At 38.1% G+C, this 23,571-nt stretch overlaps 3 protein-coding genes across 3 annotated transcripts; 2 read left to right on the top strand and 1 right to left on the bottom strand.

The window, feature by feature from the left end:
- The first annotated feature begins 1,761 nt into the window (after window positions 1-1,761).
- On the top strand, window positions 1,762-5,641 carry LOC110068674 (uncharacterized). Its single transcript, XM_020776083.2, has 4 exons — window positions 1,762-2,051; window positions 2,576-2,746; window positions 3,522-3,632; window positions 4,888-5,641. Exons 1-4 carry the CDS (start codon window positions 1,917-1,919, stop codon window positions 5,098-5,100), a joined length of 630 nt encoding a protein of 209 aa, XP_020631742.1. The 5' UTR covers window positions 1,762-1,916; the 3' UTR covers window positions 5,101-5,641.
- Window positions 5,642-5,935: 294 nt separating this feature from the next.
- LOC110068380 (26S proteasome regulatory subunit 6A-B) lies at window positions 5,936-17,119 on the bottom strand. The gene is made up of 19 exons (XM_089277470.1): window positions 17,020-17,119; window positions 16,836-16,913; window positions 16,428-16,490; window positions 15,775-15,837; window positions 15,236-15,262; window positions 14,851-14,931; window positions 14,194-14,256; window positions 13,636-13,682; window positions 13,068-13,158; window positions 12,065-12,137; window positions 11,389-11,459; window positions 11,071-11,109; window positions 10,849-10,956; window positions 10,426-10,458; window positions 10,076-10,141; window positions 9,231-9,285; window positions 8,680-8,770; window positions 8,353-8,434; window positions 5,936-6,746 (listed from the first exon to the last, which is right to left on the bottom strand). Exons 1-19 carry the CDS (start codon window positions 17,059-17,061, stop codon window positions 6,636-6,638), a joined length of 1,284 nt encoding a protein of 427 aa, XP_089133596.1. The 5' UTR covers window positions 17,062-17,119; the 3' UTR covers window positions 5,936-6,635.
- A 3,471-nt stretch (window positions 17,120-20,590) lies between these two features.
- LOC110068677 (uncharacterized) lies at window positions 20,591-23,302 on the top strand. Its single transcript, XM_020776086.2, has 2 exons — window positions 20,591-20,816; window positions 22,381-23,302. Exons 1-2 carry the CDS (start codon window positions 20,596-20,598, stop codon window positions 22,931-22,933), a joined length of 774 nt encoding a protein of 257 aa, XP_020631745.2. The 5' UTR covers window positions 20,591-20,595; the 3' UTR covers window positions 22,934-23,302.
- Window positions 23,303-23,571: the final 269 nt, after the last annotated feature.

Below are 23,571 nucleotides of genomic sequence, written 5' to 3'. Positions count from 1 at the left end.
TTGAGAAATTTTATTTGGCCTTCAAAATATGCGGACGGTCTTTCGTTTACTGTGTCATCAAACCTACGCAGCTACGTATCATTTCAATGTATCGTTTGCAGGGAACTATTACAATTAGTGCAATTCTGCACGATTCCACTGCCAAATTTAGTGGTCGAATTGATTTTTGTCGAGCTAGCATTGCAGTTGCAGCCCATCACAAATCGCGCGGTGTTAATCAGACCATTTCAAGGCGATTCGGTCGAATATCGCGACCTGTCTGTTACGACGAAAACAACGCCATCATTCTCCATAAAACATGCGTACTATACTCTGTTAAAAAACCTCAGATCTTTCTATCTCGTTTCATAGAAATTCTAGCGACTTCGTTCCGAAATGGCGCTAAAATGAAGCTGGTTTTTGCAGCAGGAACGCGACAAACTCGTAACAATCACCTGTGTAAACAGACCTTAAAATGCCCCGAGGCGATGATTTTACATTTGAAGTCAAACCACAACTCGGCTGTCTCTGTGTGTTCCGACTCAAAAGAGGGTCTTCCTTTCCTGATAAAACTTGTGCAAGCTCGTCTGCTATATGGTTTGCTGCTTAGTAAAGGGACTCACGTTTAGTCCCTGCAGCATTCAGTTCCGTTTTGCTGCAGTTAATTGCAGTATACTGGACCATACAGGATGATTCTTTGTTTGTTAACGAGTTAACAGGAACACGAAATTATGGATTGTTTTGACGAAGAAGGGATAGTTCCACTTTAACTTCACGCTCCTTCTACTTTCTAAAGAAACATTGTCGTGACAACATGACAACCCGCGATAATTTTAAGACATTTTCTGAGAAGAAGTGCTGGTAATAAAAGTTGAATGTTTCCCGGAGCTGTGCAACGATTGTCCGTCACGCACAGCAGCACAATCATATTTTTAGGTAGCGTACTAACTATACTGCGTTTTAATCAAAGCTGAAACTGCACTGATTTCTATCAAAACTGAAAACGAGAATTTGAGGAAAAAAAAAAAAAAACAGCTTAATACAGGACACCAGCCTTGTTACACGCGTCGCTTATTTCATTTGCTTTGATTTCTCTAGGGACGCGTTTGAATATAATGAATTTCTCCGAAACCAGACGTGGGTGAAAATGCGTATTAACTGAATTCTTAGCGGGCAAGCCCACCATAAAAACAATACGAGGAAAAGATGAATAGTAAACGACCTGTTAACGCCCAGAAAACAATCCGTTACAGTTGTTCCAAATATGCAATTTGCGTAGTTTCTACTCGTGACCAGCTTGTGAGCGCAGGTTTATTGTTCCGGGTTAATCTCGTGCCTGGGATCTCTATATTACGATAAGTTTTCTTCCCTTTAGATTAAAGTCCGGACAGAACCCGTGCTGCACTGGTGATCCCAATTTTATACAGCTACTCTGATTAGTTAATCATGAATTATTGCTGTTAATGCGCCATTTGAGAGCGGGGACTACCTTGACATCATGGTAAGATCTAGTAGCTTTGATGTGAAGTTCTTAAGTTGCTTCTTTTATTTCATATTAACAAGACCAGTCAACAGCACTTGTGCAGTAAGCCTTTTTTCGTGGATGTTGCAATGTTTTTGGAATTTAATACGGTTCTACAGCTTTTTTGAACTATTTCCAAACTTCTATATCGTTTTCAAGCACTTGACGATTGCGTGACATTCGAAACGGTACTCGGTACCGGAAGCACATTACATATGCAGGTTTTTCCAGGAATCGCGTAGCTGTTCTTAGAAGAAAAAGCGAAAACAGAAAAATCAATATTTACCATAATTGCGCGCAATGTTTTGATGCTTAAAATAGATTTCTCGTTCCCACTCTTGGGAGTTTCCCATCAAAGTAAGGGTTCTATAAAAAAGCCCCGGGAACATGTGTCTCAATCACAAGGCGCGAAACCATGCAAAACGAACATCTTTGGCGAAATTTAAGTACAAGAACAATGTCTGCCGACTTTGACGGAGGATATCAACAACAGAATTTTAATCAAGAATTCTCAGCTAGTTTTAATCACGATCTTTTTTCAAGCAATAGCGTAAGTATTATAAAGCATGAACAATTTCCGAAGGTTTTCGCTAGGGGAAACGGTTCGGAAGGCTTCTACAATTTAGAAACGATCCCTCCAAGCGATGATATCGGAAATAGTCTGTTAACGAAGGGAAGAGGCATTAGTAGCTCAGTTTTTGTTGAAATGATGATTTAAAGCGGCGAAAACTTCAAAATTTGCGAATTTAATCGTTCGTAGTCGAATTCAAGTACACGGCGATAACCTTGTGATTTCCAAGACTTCACGGTTGAGAGGAAGAAGTAATGCACGGGACAGCGATGGAAAAAATTGGCCGCTTCTGATACCGAGCCCTCCTTAACTATGTTATATCTTGGTCTTTTCCACGAAGAATGTTGTCATCGAATAATTTTAATACTGTATACTGAAATGTGCAAACAAACAAAGGCGAATTTTATCATGTGAGTCCAGCCTTGCATTTCGTCATATTTCGATGACCACAACCCATTATGTAAGTATCTAATGACAATGTACTCTTTTATTCTTGCATACAGTCGCTACTCTTCAGTAACACTGAAACAACAGAAGGCAATGGCGAGATCGATCAGCCCGAAACTACCCAGGTGAAAATGGAATTGAAGGAGAGGATTAAATTGAAATTCTTGGAGAGAGGCACTGAAATACCCAAGATAGAGGAAATGACGAGAACTGAACCACCAAAACCTGTAAGTTGCCGCTAGAATTAAGTGAATATTTTTTACGGGACAAGCACAACACGGATCGACTTCCATGAGCGATCGTTTTAAGTAAATAACCAACTTGAATAACTGGATGCCCCAAAGTTCGTTTATGAAACCGCATTGTCAGTTTTGTAAGTGACAATGATGGGGCTGCGATCCTATGTCCCGCCTGAATTTGTTCATTTTGTTTCGCTGTTTTGCTCAAAACATATCCGACGTGAAAGGAGCTCTCATTTTCTTGGAGTCGTTATTTTAAAATGTTGCTATTAGATGAATTTATTATCAAGTTGTATGAACTTAACGGTGTTAAACTGGATAGTCTAAAGTTCGTTTTATATCACAATAATAGTATTGAGCTGAGAACAGTTGTTTTCAAATGTAGCTTCTTTGCTAGGTTTTTCCACTATGTCGAAGTTGGAAAAAGAAATAATTATAAAAACTGAAATGTTCCTTGCTTTGTATGCGTTCTTTAGAACTTCGAACGAAACTCAAGTGCAATATTTCAGTTTTTACTATTCAGTCGAGTTCCCTTCTACGCGTGCTGTGTTTCGTTTTCAGTTTGGCGGGGACATCGATCCGCAAACAACCTGCTCGTCATTAAATGGGGTTTCAGGGGATAGTAGGGGAAACTGAAGATTTGTTTTTAGGTCTTTTTGCAATACGGAATATCCCGAATATATTTTTCTATACTTATACACTGAAAAAAAACCCTTCTAATCTTCATTAATGATTTGCCACACCTGGTTTGCGTTTTAAATAGAGAATTAAAGAAGAAGACCCCGAAGTCATCAAGAAAAGGAGGGAGCGAAACAAGATCGCCGCCATGAAATGCCGGAGACTAAAGAGGGAGCGAATCGAAAAGTTAGAAAAGGTACAACTCCCTACCACTATACCGAGCAAGACGTTTGCTCATGCGACTGAAATAAAAGGCAAGAATACGCAGTCAGACTAATCAAAGGGCCTTTTCTTGGGAACTTAATTTTACAGTTTTAATTGAATACGGGAAAACACTCAAGAGATACTTTTGTTACTAGAAACGAATTTAGAAGAGAGGACTTATTTGTAATTGCACTCTAGCCGCCTCATACGGCAACGTGCGTACCATGCATCTTCAAAGACGAGTCACTTTAGGGGGTGATTACTTTAAGAATTCCATCCCGGTGCTGAAATTTCAAGCCAGTAAGGGACCTGAATTTTGTTGGATCTCAGAACATGTCACCCTGAGCTGACTAAAACTCTTTTCCTTTGTATCCGCCATCTTTTTTTATTGTAAACACAATCACTACGCATGCACAAGTTTCTTGTCAGCCCGCTTTGACAATTCCATTCGCATTACGTGTTACCGGGCTGGAATTCCCCGTGTGATCATCCCCTCTCAAAAAAGACAACTGAGAACAGATTTGGTTTACATCAGCTGTATCAAATGATAGCTGCGGAGAATTGGTAAAAATTTTAATTGTCTTTTATATTAGCTTTCTTCTTTTTTTTTCCATTTCTATTTTCGCAAATTTCTTTGTTTTGCATATATGCTACTAGACTTTTCATTTCTTAAACCTCATTTGATTGTCACAAGAAATTTTGTCTTTACCTCTTTCATCCCGTTGGGGAGCTCTCCGATTGGTTTAGAAGACTTCTGCGTGTCGCGTTCTGCAGCCAATCAGGTGTTTGCCCAATCTTTTTTCAACCAATCAGAAGCGTTCGCCTGCGCGCGTCACTGTTTGCCTTTCGTTTCTGTTCCAAGTTGTTATTGGACTTTTTTGGCTTGTTACGTCGTATGTTTTGATTGGTTGAATTGCTTGCCCAAAGAACGCCTGCGTAGGAGGCTTGGGATGGCTACTTATTAACCGTGAGTGAAGTCTTTACGGGAAAATCTCGATACGGCAAGGCCGAGATTTGGGATTTCCCCGTTAAGACCGAACGTTCGAGGTCAATAAGTTTATTATATGGCTTTTCGCTTTGTTTCTGCAGACCCGCAATTCCCATAATGCCCGGGTCGGGAATTAGCTGATCAGTGCGCGCGTCTATTTTGGCTACAAACACGAGCCACATGATAAATACAATTAATGTAATCTATTTCATGACTGGGTTTACATGTACGAACTAATAGATATTTTGTTTGATTGCAGCGGACAAACAAATTGGAAGAAAGCAATAGGAAAATGCAACAAGAAAAAGAGTATCTTAAGAAGGAATTTCAACGTCTTTCCAGCTACTTAAGACACCACTCCTGCGCGCGTAACCCAACAGGAAGCTATGGAGACACTTGGAACACATCGTTATGTGGCGCACGGGTTCCACCTGATCCTGATGTTTTAATGTACGTCAATGTCGAACAATAGACCTCTCTCTCTAAGCAACCCTTGGCTTGAACAATTCAGTGAACTTATGTTAAGCTTTTAACTTATTCTATCTTACAGATATATACTGATTTAAACTCTTTGGATTTCCGAAGGTGCCCTTAGGATTATTAAGAATTAAGCCAGTCCCGTCTCGGCCCACAATACCGTTTTCGCATCGTCTTCTAAAGCGAGGACAATCACAACACCATATCCAAGGCTGGATGTTTTTCCTTTGTCTTGGAAGGGAACGAGATGGACTAGATCGAACGTAGTAATTTCATTGTTTTTGCTGTCCATCCAAACAAATCTGTCAGATGTGGTCCGATTTTCGTCGGTGAAAACTTAGTGGTGTAAACGATCTTTTTTTGACATTAAGAAGGGAACGTAAAACAAATAGGAAGAACTGAAGATCGTGTACGTATGGCAGCATCTTTCCTAGTCATCTTTTCTAGGCGAGCCTGTTTCATAACCTTTAAAATAAACTTAGTAAACACTTGTAGACGAATAATTGATTAAAAATAAAACGGAAAAAAGAAAAAAACCCCGCCAATTTTGTCAGGCATAAATATGGAAATAACTAATATCAATAACTACCAGCGTCAATGACAGTACACCATGAACATTTTTCTCGGTTTCTCCGTCTAAAGAGTGTTTCTAAAATCCCAAATGCGAATCCCCCTTTTCAAATGGCAGCTTCTCTACCAAAACGACCAAGGTTCGACAATTATGCGACAAGGCGTTCTGAATCCCACCCCCCCCCCCCCCCCCCACCCAAGGTCTTAGCGTTTACGGTGTAGAATTCGGCTGACGCCCAGATATGTTTTAAACCACGCACTTCATGTTTCGAAGCGTTGAACAAATAACCTTCGAAATTTTAAAATACTGTATTTTCCATCTACTGCAAAAAAAAAAACATACAAACAAACAAACAAACAAAAATCGGCAACAAGACAAAACATAAAACAAAATACGAGCCAATAAAACAAAAACAAAATTAAATTACAGTAGCATTCTCTCTAATAGTAGCTTTCTATGAATTTAGATTTCTAATCGATGCAATTGTTTTAAAATTTCCAGAGAGAAACCGCAAAGTGTAGAAAATGATATGCTTTACGGCACAAAATGAGATGTCAGCACTCTTTTTTCCGGGCTTTATCAATAACAATTAATACAGAAAAGTAAAAGCCGGGAGTAAAAGTTACATTAGCCACCATGTGTGGATAAGGGAGTATTTATTGGCATTTTATCAAAGAACCCGAGAACGTCGTTCAGGTATACGACTTACTACAAAATCATTTACCAGTCTTCTTCGCGGGCGTGCGTTGGCCGTCACGCACTGGATCTCGAAGATGGCGTGACGACTCAAAGGGCGCCAACGAAGACTAGTAATTATTTTCTTGACAACCATTACAAGACAACCAACGTAGATCTTAGTAGAGGGAAAGATGGATCGTGAAGTCTGTGAGTCAGTTTAGCCAGAAATAAACTGAAACGTCGCTATTGTGTCCAGCTTATTTACAAAGAGAACAGCTTCTTCAAGCGTAGTACATCAAGTTGGCTTTCTTTTTGGCATTCACTTCCATGATGCCGTCCATGTAATCTTCATGAATTACCTCAGTGGCTTCACGACGCAAAGCAATCATACCCTGTGAGAGAACAAGCGATCAGTGGGATGAAAGGAACAAATGATCAGATGGCTTGCACTAACTCTGCACTACTCAAACTAAAACCAAAATGTCACGCAATAAAATGTCACTGTCACGCAATAAAAAAATAAATAGAAAACCATCCAGTGGAAAAAGCTATGAACTTACGATGTTATAGAAGATAACTAAATAAGACACTTCTCCAAGTTTTAGGCCTGTGCGTTTCCCCAAACTTCAGATATTCGTCGAAATGTTTCGCAGATATTTGCAGAGTCCAGTATGAAAACGCCATGTTGGCGTACCTCCGTGGTACACCAATATGGCGGTCGGAAAATAGTGTAAACATCTGGAACTTACTTTGGCTATCTAGGCGACTGATCATCAGTACTGATCAAACAAGCATTTACATAAGCACTTTTCATAATGCTCTAACTTCTAAAAAGGCTCAAAATCATGAGATAAGTATATATTTTTCGACAAACTCGATCGTAGCCTTGTGTCACGCACCTCCATAACCCTGAAATTCAAAATGCTCTGGATTCTAAACGAAGCACGCTATTGAGCTGTAAAATTGTAAACAGATATAAATTTCCTGCCTCTTATGCCTGACGAGGATAAAAACTTTGGTGGCTCTTTAGTTTTGGATTTTCGAAAGTGATGACGTCACGTGAAAACGATCTATAGACCAAGATGGCATTTTGAGTGTCATTTGGTCATTGGTAATTTGGTTGGGTATCATGGCTCACTCGAAGACCATTCTTTAAATGAATGACACATTTAAGATCATTTATTATTATATCGCTGTGTCTCACAAGGACTGGGAGCTACCGAATTCACGAATTTGATTGGCTGAAATCGATATTGACCGCGGTCTAGATTTTCCCATCTAGACTGGCATCCGTAGACCGGTTTCATTTTGCGTTGAAAAAGTAACAAACTAAAATACAAAAATGTTCACCATTTTCTTTTATTTTCTTCTCAATCATTTATGGAAGTGCCAAAAAGCCTGATGACAAAAAACGAAGTAAAGAGGACGAGCAAATTTCGGCAGGTTTAAGTTAAGCTCATCGCAGATCGCTAGCAAAGTGTCAGCAAACCAGTTAGTTTACATTAAACGAATTAAAGTTTTCCTCTTTGCCATATAATAAACATCTTATTCACCGAGCTAAGTCGGTCTGTATGGGAGAATCTTGACCTCGGTCGTGTGTACAGACCTCACTGCGTTCGGTCTGTACTCACGACCTCGGTCAAGACTCTCCCATAGAGACCTCCTGCTCGGTTAGCAAGAGCTAAATAAAGTTGATGATTATCAAAGGACTGCATGGTCGACCGACCAGTCGAGCGAACTTCTGATAGAGAGACGGACCGAACGATCAACCGACCAACAGACCGGCCGACGGATGGATTGATTGACAAAATTATTGATTAAACAAACACCATACCAGTACGGTGCAACAGCATCCTCCTATACAAACGTTCATTTGGCGTGTATTGCAGTAAGATTGCGTGGCAAACCTGACGTATAACCAATGTAACGGATATCATAGGCGTTATCTGTCTCGGTTCTCCCTTGAATTTACATTCAAGCCCTTCATTGTAAACTTACCGCCTCAACGCAAACCGCTTTCAACATGGCGCCGTTGTAGTCATCTGTACACCGTGACAACTCGTCAAAGTTCACATCTTGGCTGAAAGCCAAAAAAGAATATCATTCAATTAACTAGATAGAAACAAAAACTACGCAAAAAAAAACTTCCTTCGTTAATTTGGAACTTTTCTTACCTACAACTTCAAAAAGAGGAATGGTGTATTTTGTAAAGCGCTGCTGGATTCTTAAGAAGCGGCGCTATATAAGACTAAATTTATTATTAATTTATTAATGGTATCCTGAGCAAGTACTGTCCCTGTATATTACTTGAAATGTTTATCTAACCTGACGTTCATTTTCCTGGAGTGGATCTGCATGATTCGTGCCCTGGCCTCCTGGTCTGGGTTAGGCAGTTCGATCTTTCTATCCAAACGACCTGGAAACAAACAAAAAAAAATACAATTTCAAGAACATCGCGCACCACGATACATGGTTGGATTGTTAAAATCTCTCTTGAAGTGCTCAGTTCTTTTTCACTCAGGAGATTAAGCCCGAAAATTCCATAATGATGACGTCACTATACAGAGATACGTGTTGTGTGTTTTGATTGGTTGTTACTCAATTTTGAACTTTGGCGCTTAAGTAATAACCAATCACAGAAGCCGCACAGATCTCTGTAGAATTACGTCATCATCGTCACTGACTTTTTTCTGGCCCAGTCCCGAACGTCTTACGGGCGGGTGTAGAATTGAGCGCGGCAAGACTGATAGGCAGGGGCCATCATCAAAATTGTTATTCAGGGGAACAATTCCAATCATAGATTTCCCTGGATATACTTTTCAGGAACTGGAAACATTGAAAACCGAAAAAGAGACTAATAATTATCGAGTTCAAACCTGATCTTAACAATGCTGGATCAAGAATGTCCACACGATTTGTAGCAGCTACAACCTGAAACAAAAAATACGTATGGGTTATTGACCAAGTGTGAGGTCAAGATGGCTGGATATTGGCCAAGTTCTTTTTTTGCGTGTTTATGAACCGAGACGAAGTCGAGGTCCATAAACTCGCAAAAAAAAGAATTAGGCCAATATCAAGCCATCTTGACCGAACAAGTTTGGTCAATGAAGAATTTATTACATGGCTTTCGGGGAAATGTTTCTTACGGGACGCGGCGGGTAGTCCCGAGCGGGCAAGATAGCTCCATCTTGCCCGCTTGGGTAGCCAATCAAAGCCCAGGATTTGATTCATCTTGCCCGCTCACGGAGCTAGCCATATAATAAATGTACTTATAAGTTAGCTCATCTGAAAGAACACATATGTAGCTGGAGAACAATTCTCCTCTGACAATACATGCTCTTTAAAGTCATATTTAGACGCTCAACTATTTGAACACGGAATTTAAAAAAAAGCAACAGCAATACATGATGAGCAGTTTTCCGAATCAAGCTTAACACAAAATAAATCAATCTCAGCATACAAGGTACGCTGAAATGTCGTATATACGAAACACTCTAATGCAAATAGGAAACGTTCTGATCAACGTGCAAAGGGCTATTGCTTCATGCTGTTAGCTCTGAATCACTGACTTCTGATGCACTTGGGAAGTGTGCATAACACTCAAGAAACTAGAGCCTCAAGCAACTATTACGTTTCCTTCGTGCTCTGCAAACTTCCCGCGCGCATCATAACTGGATGATAGACGCTAGAGCACGAATCGATTGTTAAATGATAAGTATACCTTGATGTCGTGATGAGAACTAAATCCATCTAACTGATTAAGCAACTCCAGCATTGTTCTTTGCACCTTAAATACAAATGATACGAAATTTCATTTATCTCATTAGGCTTTTTAATAATTTATTAGACAATATTTAGTAGGTTTTTCATTATATTAAGTGTCCAAGTTGACAAGTATAACTTGTTACATTAATATTTAACATATAACTGGATTCAAGGTTTTGAACACCTAATTTAAAACTCTCCCATTCTTTCAAAACAGTAAACCATTTTCCCCAGACTTAAAGAATGAGTGCACTAAAATTCAAAGACAAGAAATTTTCAACAACAAACAATCAAAGTTAAAATCACCTCTCTGTCTCCAGCCTTTTCACTGTCAAATCTCTGAAGGAGAAAGAAAAAGAACCAGAAGGTTAGAAACTCTTGTAATAATTGGTAACTGTCACACACAAGGTGGATTCTGTCTAGGCAAGGCAGAGGGCTGCACATAACTCTGATTTCAATGGATTTCGTTTGAATTTTGTGAGTGGGGTATTTTGCAGTAAAACACTCGTGACTATAAAGTTATGTGTGTTAAGTTATGTCAAATCGCACACTAGTCTAAACTTTTCTAACAAGAGTATAGCAAGGACAAGCTGGTTTGAGGGAATTTTGTGTCTAAGGATTGATGTGATGAAGGTTGGAGAGTGCTGATCTCAATAATGCATGATAATACAGTGTTCTGGTGCCGATGACACCGTAAATAATGTATTATATATTTAGAAGTTGGTTCACCTTTGTACCAATTGCATCCAGTTCATCAATAAATATAATGGCTGGGGTCTTCTCCTTGGCTAGAGCAAATGCATCCCTCACGAGCTTGGCTCCATCACCAATAAACATCTACATTCAACAAAATTCACAGTAGAGAGTAATTAAAGGTGTGGCAACAAAAACATTCAACTGAGCAACTGAGAGGATGAAGCAAAGAGAGAAATAGAAGGAAGGAATCATTACCTGAACAAGTTGAGGACCTGCCAGCTTGAGAAAAGTTGACTGTACAGGGAATAACAAAAACATATTGTCAAAAAATTAAAAAGAAAAGAAGAAACAGAATGACCAATACAGTGGAACCCCACCTTACGACCACCATGTTAATACGACCACCTCGTTATTGCGGCCACTTTATTCTGACCCAAAAAAAAGCTCAGTCAGTCATTTTTAAAGAACCCCTTTAACACAACCACCCCATTAATACGGCCAGTTTTCCTTGGCCTGAAGGGGGTCGTATTAACAGGGTTCCACTGTACCAGCAACACCAAGAGGACCTGTTACCTTTGTTTGTGCAGCACAAGCTCTGGCCATCAATGTTTTTCCAGTTCCAGGGGGACCATACAATAATACACCTGAAAGAGTTCACACAATGATTTAGGTATTAGAGAGATGGAGTGTTTTTCAGAGAAAGTACACTATAACAGATTAACATAAATAAAACTTGTAAACTTACAACAGAGTAAACAGGGCAATAATTGTGACTGTGGTTTACCACAGTATGATTTCCAACACCAGGAAGAGATTGGAAAATATGATGCACAATGTCCAAAGTATTTTTGACCAACTTTAGTGTTAGGAAATTATGGTGAAACACTGTCTCAAGTGTTTGACATTTCTTCATCCCCACCCCACCCAAAAAAAAAAGGGAAATTTATGCTTAAACACAATTTTAATCTTTGAACTGTGGTTGGCGTATGAGGTCTCACTGGGAAAAATTAATAAGAAGTTTATCTTTATTATGTTCATTAGCTCACAATATTACTTTAGAGACAAATATATTGGAGGGAACGATTGAAATAATTATCAATGATAAAACACATCAGAAACAATATATTACCCAACATCACATGATTGTATGAATTCTTTCCTGGATGTCATAAAGACTTCTTTTTGGTGGTTAGTAATAATAATTATTATGGCAACTGGGAAGTTGACTTTCTTGACTTTTTATCTTTACCTTTTGGTGGTGCAATCCCCAGGTTTTCAAATCTTTCTTTGTGTGTCATTGGCAAGACAATGGCCTCCACTAGCTATGAAAGAAAGCCACGATAACTTCATTTAGCCTTCTGAAGGTCATTTATAATTAAAGGCTGCCACACACTAGCCAAGTTTTTGTCGTAGAGCTGCAGATTTTTTGTCAGGGTCAAAATTTGGGTTAAAATTTGTTCGGCCATCAGCTTGCAGCACACTAGCCGATTTTTTGTCATGCCTAACCGCGTTGATGCTTGGGACCGAGTCATCCAAAATCAAGATGGTGCCTATTCCACTGATTTGACTCTCATGACATTTCCTAATTGGTTGAGGCACACGCGAGCCCTGACAAATTGTCTTGGTCTACCAAACACTAGCCTACAAGGTCTGACAAGACGTTCTGAGATCTAGCACTGTCAGATATCACCTGACAAGCCCCAATCTTGTTGCAGACTTGTCTGAATTCACCGCACACTAGCCGACAAGCGAAGATTTTTTGTCGGCCAACAAAAAATCAGCTAGTGTGCGGCAGCCTTAGGAGGAGGATGTTTTTTTGGGTAGTAATCATGTTGTCATAGCTACATGTAGCTTTCAAAATTCAGTTATTAGGAATTTTGGTGTCAATGTTACAGATCATATCACAATTTGGAACATAGTATAGATTTCAGTCTAAGTTTATATGTACACAGCATACGTGAGAATGATGAATTACAATTTGATAACAAATAAGAAAGACTAATCCAGTTTCAGGAAAGAAGGTAATTTCATTGTAAAAGCAGGGGAAAAAAACGAGAGAACATTATGTATGAATTCAATTATAAAACTAAGATGAGGATCAAGGAGGCACAGAGAAATTATCTTTTTCTATGCTGGTAGCTCTCTTGGTCTGTCAAATTTCTTTTTTTTTCTCTCTCTCTTTGATTCCCATAGTTACTGGTAATCATTCTAATTGAGATCAACTTGTGAAACCGAGAAATAACAAGAGATACCTCCTGTATTTGTTGATCCAGACCCCCTATGTCACTATACTGCTCTGTAGGTCTCTCATCCACTTCCATGGCTTTCACTCGAGAGTCATACCTAGAGTACAATACAACATATCACACAAGTTGATGACAAAACTGCACCCTAATGAACTGACCTAAAATTCAGCCTGGTTATCAGGTGATTGTTGGAGGTGTTCAGAAATGTTCGGGTGACATTTGTTGTTCTTTGGATGGGTTTGTGTAATCCTCGGATGTGTTCAGAAACAGCTTACTACCTTCGGCTATCTTTGGAATGCCTCAGGTGAACTTCAACTACCTTTGAAATACCTCAGATGACCATCAGTAGTTTTCTAATGCCTTTGTAGTAACCTTGAATATCTTCCTTTGCACTCATGTTTCTAATTTGCACTGGTGTTACATGAAAACTGCACTCCTCTTTAGCCAGTCAGAATGGCATACATTTTTCAAGTGTATCATTACTGGGACTTTAGATGTGAGGTAACAGGGCTCTTGTTTGGGCCAGGATAGTTGTAAAGCGAGACTCAACTGGAATATTTAAACAAGTACTCACTCAGGAGGTAATTTTTCAAGTATAAGGTAAGAATCCTTGTTGACACCCTGAAAGCAAACACAGAAGACTGGAGATCAGCATGGGACACTAGAGCCACCTAACCATTAACAAAACAAATACTTTCAACCCTCTTTGCTCTGATGAAGGGTTAACACTAAAATAATGTAATGTATGTAGAAACATCAGCTATACAAGCTTGCTGTGACAGTCAACTTACCTTTATCAATGTTAAAGTTAATAAGTAACAAGGACTTTCAACACTAGCATATATTAGTCCCTACACTGTAATCTCTCCTCAGTTCATTCAGTAAGTGTCAACAGTTGACAATTTTTGTTAACCAGTTTTCTAATCCAGGCTTCATTGTATATGTATGTTATTGACCCATGCAATCTGCATATGTTCCTGGTTTTAAAAGGCAACTTTCCTCAAAATATATCCAATAAAAAGACACCCATACAACTCACTAGAAGGAATAAAGTGATCAACATACACATAGGGAAACTGTCCAGATATTTTAATCACTGCAAATTGTCCCAGGATCATTAAGCTGTTCTTACCACTAAGTCTCCTGGTGTTAGATTTTCTGGTTCCACCAACCCAATTACTGGTAAAAAGTATGTCTGCAACAGCATGACAAAGAAACTTATCAACACAAAATCAATTGCAGCTATCACAAGCTGTGAATTTAATCACTACAAGTTTTAATACCTACAGTAGTTAAAAGTGAATCCAAAAACGCAACAAACTAAGCAGTTATTATAAAAAGTTAGTATTAAAAGTTAAAGATAAACATTCTTGGTAAAATCACCCTTTAACAGGAACAGTTCAAGCCGAGGGCATAACGTGGAGGGATCTGGGTACCAGACAAACTGACCATTTTGCAGGTCTGCTTTGGCCATCATCAAGCATTTTGTTTTGGTTATAAGGAAGTTCAGATTGAATAGATCTGCCAGACAAACTGACCATTTTTCAAGTCTGCTTTGACCATCTTCAAGCATTTTTTTTTTGTTATAAGGAAGTTCAGATTGAATAGATCTGCCAGACAAACTGATCATTTTGCAGGTCTACTTTGACCATCTTCAAGCAGTTTTTTTTGTTATAAAGAAGTTCCATTTGAAAAGACTTGCCTACCTTCATGCTGAAAGCCTAAATGAAACACTCTATGACATGATCTGAAATGGGCAACAATAATCAAAAGCTAAAGTTTTATGTACCTGTCTTGTTGATGTTTTGATAACTGCACATTTCCCTTTTCGTTGTGAATCCAAATCTACATTAGCACCGTCTTCCTCGGCCTAGAAACATGTCAAACAAGATAAATTAGTGACAGCAAATGAAATATTTCTAATCAAAACAAGTCAGGAAATTTCTTACGAAAGTACATCAGCTGTGTGTGAAGCATGTGTACATTGACTGCTTTATCTAAACATTTTAATCAGTAGGTGTTGGAGCATTACATCGTATAGCTCCTCAAAAGAGGAAAACCGTTTTCTCCTGCAAAGGCTCAACCAGTGTCGCGTTTTGAACTTGTCATCTCAAAGCTAAAGATAAATTTACTTCTTGGAGATTGTAAAAGAAAGAACAAGATGTCAAACTTACATTGTCTTGAGGATCAACATCAAGGAGCTTCACGATAAGAAACAAAGAGCAGAGTTATGTAACACCAACTGAACTTAATCTTACTATTTGTATTAACATATAGAAAAACAATTTAATATAATTTGTATCAGGATGACCTTTCTAGATGCAACAACACTAGAATGGTCAACAATAAATAAATTTAGAGAGTAAGGTGTACAGAAAAAGAAAACAAATGCCCATACCGTTATGACTCATTTTAGTCCTCGTGCATTTACCTTTTCGGAGGGGAGAGGGGGGGGGGGGGGGTGATTTATTTGTGGTTATTGGAAACAGGCTGAATATTATTTATGTTTTAGTTCTTGATGTAATCATTTGAAAGTGCAAAATGAAAATCAGAGAGATAAGGCTGACATGTAAAGTTTTGATGTGACCTTAAATTCAAATCTAAAATTGTGTGATCTCAGAAAAAAGCACCATATGAACAAAAAAAAATTATAATAAATATTGACATTACTTCAGTGTAGAATATAAATTTATATAAAAGTATGTTCCCTTACCTCAATTACATTTGACACAAGGTATGGAAGTGTTTTGTTCACTTTTATTTTTTCTGCATTTTCCTAGTGAGATATAAACCCTTGTCAGTATTTTTCTTTTAAAAAGTGAGTGAGAGAAAAAAAAATTAATGATTCACGTGGAGAATGGTAAAAAAAGAACTCGATTGTCTGAAACCTTACTTAGGTGTTTAGTCAAGATGCCTTTAAAGGTTACAAAGCCAAACAGCTGTAAAGATTTCAGAGTTTCCTAGATGTTACATAGATGGAGAAACAATGTATGGCTGCAACATGGTGAAATTTGATAAATTTTTAATCTAAGCGAAGTTTGTTTTCACCTTTTATTATTTTTCATTAGTTCTTGGGTAGCCAAAAATGTGCTTGTCCCTCGGACAAGATGAATGTAACTCAAGATTTACTTATCCAAATCAAGTTTCTGTTTTTCCCAGGCAATAATTTGATCAGAGGTTTTGATTCACCTCAGAAACTCACACTATGATATTTCCAGAATGATTATAACAGCACTGTGAGTAGCGTACCCTGTGATTTTACTAAAGCAAATTAAGAAAGCAAAGGGCACTTGCCTTAGAAGAAAATCAAAGGGGATTTTGTTCACAAGGTTACGGTAGATCATAACATGACAAAGAGCATTTTACCTTGATTTTCTCTTTCATAGCTTGCTGTTCATGATTAATCCTCATGATTTCACTTTTCATTATCTGTGATCGAAAAGCACTTTTCATTATCACTGTTCATTAAATTTCACTTTCATTATCTGTGAAAAGTCCGTTTGGGACGAATAAAGTATATATGTATGTACACGAGTAAAAGTGAAAGCACAGATAAGTCGACACGTTCTGAGGCATCCCAAAGAATTAACCAACAAGTATGCACTATCTCAAAACCTAGAGGCCGACCTTCGTCATGAATTTAACTGAACTGTATAAATCATTAAGACAACTTATTATATATAGCTGTAGCCCCCAACAGTATATGTAACTTAAGAAATGCGACGGTCTCGAATTTCCAGTGATGTCTATAACAGAAAACATGAAGAATCTTACCTTAATTTCATTGTCTAACAGTCGAGCCCGGCTGACAATTTCGTCTGTCTGCATACGAAGAACTTCTTCGTCCATTTCCTGGGAAAAATACAAAATAAACCGAATCAAACAATAGATGAATATCCTAAAAGTAATTCTAACCAGTTTTTAACATCTCGAAAAGGAACGGAAGCAGTTAAATTACCTCGCCATCTTCCCAAATCGCTTTGTCCTCGAGGGCCGCCATGTTGTTTCGCTGAGTAATCGTGCTCGTCCCAGTCTATCGCATGCCTGCGACCAAGAAAAGCCTGAGCGGACAGTCTACCGTCACGCAAATTTTCTTCAACGCAAGCCAGAACTGCGAAATTCACATAGCACAACATAGTCTAAAAAGATCTGATAAAAGCGTTGCAGTATCAGCTCGTGCAGTTGGCATTTTCAGGATTTTAATTTCTCAAAAACTATTCAAGAATTGATGAATTCTGGCTGGTCTTTTTCAAAGCCTTACAAACATTTAAACTCTATGACTTACCAAGAGATGATTCTCTTGGCCCAGGAGCATCTGTGATATACTCCTGCTTGGACTTACTTAATGTAACAAAAATAACGGCTCTGCAATATGATAGGTGTACATAATTTTTTTCCGGCATTATCAAAAATCTAGCAAAGAAAGTAACTCAAAGGATGATATTTGTCTTTTTTTTGCGCAAAGCATATTTACACTGTAAAATACCTGAATCTTTTTAAATTTCTTATATTTAGAAGTGTCAATGCTACATCTATCATTTTGGTGTTAGTTGCCATTATGTCATGAGGCGAACCAATGTCTTCCTCGATATAGACATATCCTCATAAATTCTTCCTCGATATTTGGCTAAGCTCATAATTCCCTCAATTTCTCTGAGGTTTTATTCATCTTCGTTTCTGTAAATGCTAAAAGTTTAGCTGATATTCTTATGTAAGTTTCGTGGTGCTCAACTATAACACGGAAGAATTTGAAGTCAGTTGTAGTTAAGTTCAAGGCGTTGAAGTACTGTTACCCCAAAAAAGAATTCTACTAAAAAAAAATAGATTATTACCTTCTTCTAAGAGGTTTTAGTCTACTAGTATACTAATGTATGTGCTGCAATCTGATTGGCTGAGCTACTCGTATACTATCAGCCTAGACGTTATAACATAACTAAAGCAAAGCGCGCGCTCTGATTGGTTAATTTAGCGTCTATTATTTGCCCATGGGTGTACGCTGCTGACGTGTGTGCTAACGTTTACAAAGCAAATCCTTTGACAGACATTGTTTCCAAAGTAATGGCCGACGTTCTTTTGCCAGAAATGCGAAACTGTCTTCACAGTTGTCTGAAGATGAAACTTTATCGAGTTACTGGTGTGCAGTCGGTTGTCATGAATGAATTTTCGCGCGCTTGTTTTCTCTTGTCATGTAGCACTACACGAACATTTTTTTGTGATGTAGCTCAATAAAAGGACTTCTGTTATTCCAATGTCTCAATGTTATGTTATAAAACAAATGGTAAACGCCATAGCGTGCACTATTGAGTTATGGATGCACGCTGGAGGTTGCTAAGCACGAAAGAAGCGTAAGAGCCGCACGAGGCGATAGCCTCGTGCGACTCTAGCTTCTTGAGTGCTTAGCAAACCTCCCAAGTGCATCATAACTCAATAGTACACGCTATGGCGTTTACCATTTGTTAATTGGTAGAATTCTACTAGTATACTAATGGTGTAACCTGATTGGCTAAACACTATCAGCCATTAGTGTGCAGTGGCTGGAGGTCGTCTAGGCAATGGCGACGTTTTTTTCGTTTTTCCAAAGTTTTGGAGGTAAATTTTGATGCAAAAGGATAATTAATTTCCTGAGAAGTCTAAACGAAGGACATTTACGGTTTCTTGACTTTTAAAAAAGTTGAAATAATTGAAAAAACTGATGCGCGCGCACAACTTCAATTTTAAATGACAATTCAATCCGAGCGATCTTTTTCAGGTGCGAAGTTTAATAATACGTCAAGAAATAATTGGAAGCCATTATTTGAAGTAAATTTTAGTAAAAATTCTACTAAAACAATTAGATTATTCGCTCTAGATTTCTATGAGTTGATACTGAGTTGATTCGGCCTTCGGCCTCATCAACTATCACCTCATAGAAATCTCGAGCTCATAAGCTAATTGCTAATTAGAGTGCTGCAGTGGCCGGAGGTCATCTACGAAATGGCGACGTTTTTTTTCGTTTTAACAAAGTTTTGAAGGAACATTTTGATGAAAATGGATAAATTAATTCCTGATAAGACTAAAAGAAAAACATTAAGGGTTTCTTGACTTTAAAAATCTTGAAATTATTGGGAAAAAATGATGCACGCGCACACGCCTTCAATTTCAAACGACAATTCAATACGAGCCATCTTTCTAAGGCGCAAAGTTTAATAATACGTCTAGAAGTAATTGGAAACCGTTACTTGAAGTAAATTTCAGTTAGAATTCTACTAAAACAATTAGATTATTCGCTTTCGATTTCTATGCGATGACAGTTGATTTGGCCTTCGGCCTCATTAAGTATTATCACCTCATAGAAATCTTATCAACTATCACCCCATAGAAATCTCGAGCTCATAATGAAATTGATAAATATTACTTTCCTGTAGTTTGGAAGCCGAAAATTTTACAATGCACTGAACAGTTGTATCAAAAGAGGATCATCGTCTTTTGACTGTAAATAGTTACTGTATTTAGTCAAAATTTTTTTATTCTGAGTTTTTCAATAAGTTGAAGGCTAACCCTCTGAAAAACTTCTAAATCAACTTGAAAGTTAACGAAAGAATTCTGCTCGGTATATAATATAGTTGCCCTAGCTATCATCTTGTTGTTTTCATCACCTGACTGGCCAGAAAAGAGGAAAAGAGGAAAAGAGGCCGCGAAGGTGTACATTAGTATCAAAAGATTTATTCTGAATGTCTATGCTTACATATTGGTGCTTGTCACTCAGATTTAGAGCAAGTTCTATCGTAGTGCTGGGGCCCGTTTCTCGAAGGTCCCGAAAAGTTTTCGCACCCCAAAAGCCGCAGCAAAATCTCCAACCTTATGACTTCAGGGCTGTTTTATGCACATATTCTTAATATGAACAGAGACTCCCTTCATACAAGAAGTTTCAGGCGTATACAACTAAAAATGACTTTGTGGGTTTCTGGGGCTTTCGAGAAACGGGCCCCTGGGTTCTTCTTGTTGTAACTGAACGACTTCAATTTCAGAAAGCCAACCGAAGCGTAATTTGCGATTTTTATGACCTGTAACTGATTTGAAATTTTTATAAACTGTTTTCTTTACAATGTTGCCTATCAGATCTTCAATTAACTCTGAAATGATCTCTGGCGGTTTTTTGCCTGTTATTAAACAGGACCGCTAAATAAAAAGCCGGATGCAGAACTGAGAAGGCAACAAACAAATGTTCACTCAAATTATTTTTGTTACAATAAGTGCGGCATAAATTTGTAAGGCCGGTTTCGAACAGACCAGCAAAGATTAAACCTGCTTGAATTGCTTTTGAGAAAAAATTATATTTTCCAAGATGATACGGTAACCTGTGCCTCTGAAACTCCTATGCGATTGCAATTGGCATTTTCCGACCCGATTTATACGCAAATTATTTGGCGGGTGTTTTCCCGGCCCGCGCTCACTCTGGTTAAGTGTCCTGCTAATTTTGTTCCGAAAAGCGAACGTCTCAGTCAGAATTAAGCCTCTTTCCCAGCAGTCACTTGGTCATTATCAACCTGTCTCTATGGCAACCTCTGTGACTTACAAGGTCAAGCTCATTTTTCACGCGCGAGCAGCAGCGCCTGACGCGTTTCACAAAATGGACGGGAAAATTGTTGTCACGTCTCATCCTCGATACGGATATTTTTATGATATCAAGACCAGTAGTAAACTTGTTCCTGTGATTCCGGACCTTGGGGTCTCACGAAGAAGCGTCTTTGATGAAGTGAAAACACCAGCATACAAGTAAGTTAATGATATTGCACGCGACTAATCACCCTTGGCCTTACATTAAATCAGCCTTGCTTAGCTTGAAAACGTTAAATATATCATCGGGCTTTCTTATCTCAGATATAGTGTTAAAGATCTTGGAAGCAATCTGTGAAGCATACGATTCTAAACCCAGTGGAGATCTTTCATGCTCAGATCCTGAGCTTTTTGCAAGATCTATTTCAGAAGCGCCTCGGCTTATGTTTGAAATATTTTGAAATGCTATATAGGATGAAATTCTAAATAAACTTCTTTTGTTTCGGCATTCCTAAAAGTTCACCAGGGTCATGCATTCAACTAATTGTCTATAGATTCAGTAAACATTTTAAAAGTCAAAGCTAAAAAAATTTGAAATTATGTTTTTAATGTAATCTAGCTTATGTTTGAGTAAACAAATCAGAAACCCTGTATGTCTAGAATTGGAGAAAAGTTTGTCAAAAAAAAAGTCGCGTAAAAAGTTAATTAGACACCAAAGCTTTGTTGAGATATCACTAAATTTTCGTTGTATAGACGCTGTTTTTCATGACCTGTGGCCCAAATTATTCCTTCACTGTAAGTCTTTTTTAAAATGCGTTTAACATGGATATACTCAACTGAAAGACACTGACAAAAAAAATAGTGTGAAAAAGAACCGAACGCATTTCTAACTTTGTTTCAACTAGTATACGCGCTTTCAGATATAGATGAGTTTACTTTACTTCGTGGCAAAGAAAGTGCTCATTTTTCAACATGGAAGATTATCTTGGTGTTGACGTGATTTTACAGCAGCTTTCCTTCGCGTTGCTACGTCAAAATGCAAGTTGTCGCTTTCTGACAACAAAGACTTGTATGCATATTTTGAATTAAAATAGTTTGGAGCGTGACTAAGTTTTCATTTACGGTCCTCTGGGGATTTTATTAACGATTCATCTTCCTTTGTCATTATAAATTAGTTTGTTGTCACCTACAGTAGTTAAGAAATACTGTATTGCCTTTTAAGAGGTCACTTTAGAAACAAACAAAGACAGTTTTTAACATCGGTAAACAATTATCAGAACTAAGTTGAACGCAATTTTTGGCGCTACTACTGACTGCCCCAAATTAATTTTTCCGTCGTAATAATGCGCTGATTTCTTTTTTTTTTTTAACATAAGTTGAAATGAGATCATTTTATTAAAATTTTGATAAAAACAGTTTAAAATCCTCATGTGAACTAAATGGGTATTTTTAGAAGTTTACAACACTAGAATATTTTGGTATTTTGTGAGTGTGATTTCATTTCGTCTGTTTCGATTAGTTGACAGAATGTCTCCACATTGTCAGATTAGAGATTATAAACGTTTTAATAATCGCTCTGTTTGTTGTGATATTCCCTAAGGCAATTTAATATTGTATCGAGACACCTTAAAAAAAAAAAAAAAAGATGCTACCTTGGTCCAAATGCAATTGCTCAGCGGTAAATTACTATTTCAAGTCTTTCCCCAATTCTGATTGTACACCTCACTGGTACAAAATTGCAAGTAAACTGAACTTACCGTTTCATTTTTCCATAAATTTAAAGGAAACAACACAATGTGTTCCGTGATTATACCATCGGTCGCTCGTCCCCTGTGTGGTACGTGAGCAATGCCGCCCTGAGAGCAGCAACAAATGACCGCCTTCTACAGCTCTCTCAGCCCAAGAAGTTTCACTCGGAATATGAGCCTTGTCGGCCAGTTCAGACGTCTGTGTCTCGGGCGGCACAGAAGGCCGTCGCTTCACCTCGAGTTGAGACTCTTTGTACGCCGAAAACGAGGCCAAACATTGAGGGACGTGAGTGGACAATCAAGAAAGGTGCGCTTTCGTCACGGGCCTCACAGAGAGTGCAGGAACTGTCCCACGCGAAGGGTGTTCCTTTAGGGTTCACGCCGGACAAGATCCAAGTATGGGAAGTCTCGAAAGCCGCATTGAAAGCCAAGCCATCTAAGAGAATTGACGATCTGGCTTCACCGATTAAAAGAGAAATAGCCACGAACTTACCGAACCCTGATGCATTTGAGGTCAAGAAAGCCGCTCAAAAGGCGAAGTGTTCAGATCGAGTTGCTGAATTAGCACAGCCGATCATGAGAGGATAGCAAAAATGTCAACTTAAACAACACTTGGAGAAACTTCTTCCTTTTCAGAATGTATTTATTTACTAATTTATTTATTTTATTTTATTTATCTCAGTATTTATTTTTCAACACTCTTCTCGCGTTGTTTTTCTGAACATGACAAGCCTCCCTCTAAATGATTTTATCCCGTTACTTTGAATAAATAATAGTTTTATGATCAATCGTCTACAATGTTTTAATCTTCTCTTTTCAAGGTTGTCCGTCCCTGGAACAATCAGTTCTCCTTTTACAATAGTAATAGTAATAATATTTATTAATGAAACCTCTCTCACCTACCGGTAATATACAGTGAGGTCCTGTTCTAAATATATCGTTAGTCACATAAATAAAGGAATAAAATACGATCTAAAACTAAAATAATGCAGGAAGAAAAAGAAGTTACATAACTGAGAATGATTCCAAAAATTTACATTTAAAATCGGATATGGTACACGAGTTTCTTAAATCGCTATCTTAATTATTGCAATCTTTGAAGTCCCTTTGAAGTAAAACAAGCAGAGCTCTTCACTTGACCAACATCAAAAGAAATTAACTTTTCGGTAATTTTTTTTTTACATCCTTTTTTTTACGCAGTCGAACCTCCGCTAACGGACACCCGC

The sequence above is a fragment of the Orbicella faveolata genome, unplaced genomic scaffold (assembly GCF_042242905.1).
Source record: "Orbicella faveolata isolate gen_17 unplaced genomic scaffold, um_ofav_v1 contig_46, whole genome shotgun sequence".
Lineage (NCBI taxonomy): Eukaryota > Metazoa > Cnidaria > Anthozoa > Scleractinia > Merulinidae > Orbicella > Orbicella faveolata.
Note: the sequence above shows the minus strand (reverse complement) of the source record. Positions and strands in the feature narration are given on the sequence as shown.

What these genes read in the sequence shown, in the direction of transcription:
- LOC110068674 (XM_020776083.2), top strand. Translation starts at nt 1,917, where the DNA reads ATGCAAAACGAACATCTTTGGCGAAATTTAAGTACAAGAACAATGTCT. An exon ending in GAACTGAACCACCAAAACCT is followed by an intron (nt 2,747 to 3,521) that starts GTAAGTTGCCGC and finishes CGTTTTAAATAG; the next exon opens with AGAATTAAAGAAGAAGACCC. An exon ending in GAATCGAAAAGTTAGAAAAG is followed by an intron (nt 3,633 to 4,887) that starts GTACAACTCCCT and finishes GTTTGATTGCAG; the next exon opens with CGGACAAACAAATTGGAAGA.
- LOC110068380 (XM_089277470.1), bottom strand. Translation starts at nt 17,061, where the DNA reads ATGGCGGCCCTCGAGGACAAAGCGATTTGGGAAGATGGCGAG. An exon ending in CAGGTCCTCAACTTGTTCAG is followed by an intron (nt 10,957 to 11,070) that starts GTAATGATTCCT and finishes TGTTGAATGTAG; the next exon opens with ATGTTTATTGGTGATGGAGC. An exon ending in TCCAGCATTGTTAAGATCAG is followed by an intron (nt 8,771 to 9,230) that starts GTTTGAACTCGA and finishes GTTTGTTTCCAG; the next exon opens with GTCGTTTGGATAGAAAGATC.
- LOC110068677 (XM_020776086.2), top strand. Translation starts at nt 20,596, where the DNA reads ATGGCAACCTCTGTGACTTACAAGGTCAAGCTCATTTTTCACGCGCGA. An exon ending in GTGAAAACACCAGCATACAA is followed by an intron (nt 20,817 to 22,380) that starts GTAAGTTAATGA and finishes ATAAATTTAAAG; the next exon opens with GAAACAACACAATGTGTTCC.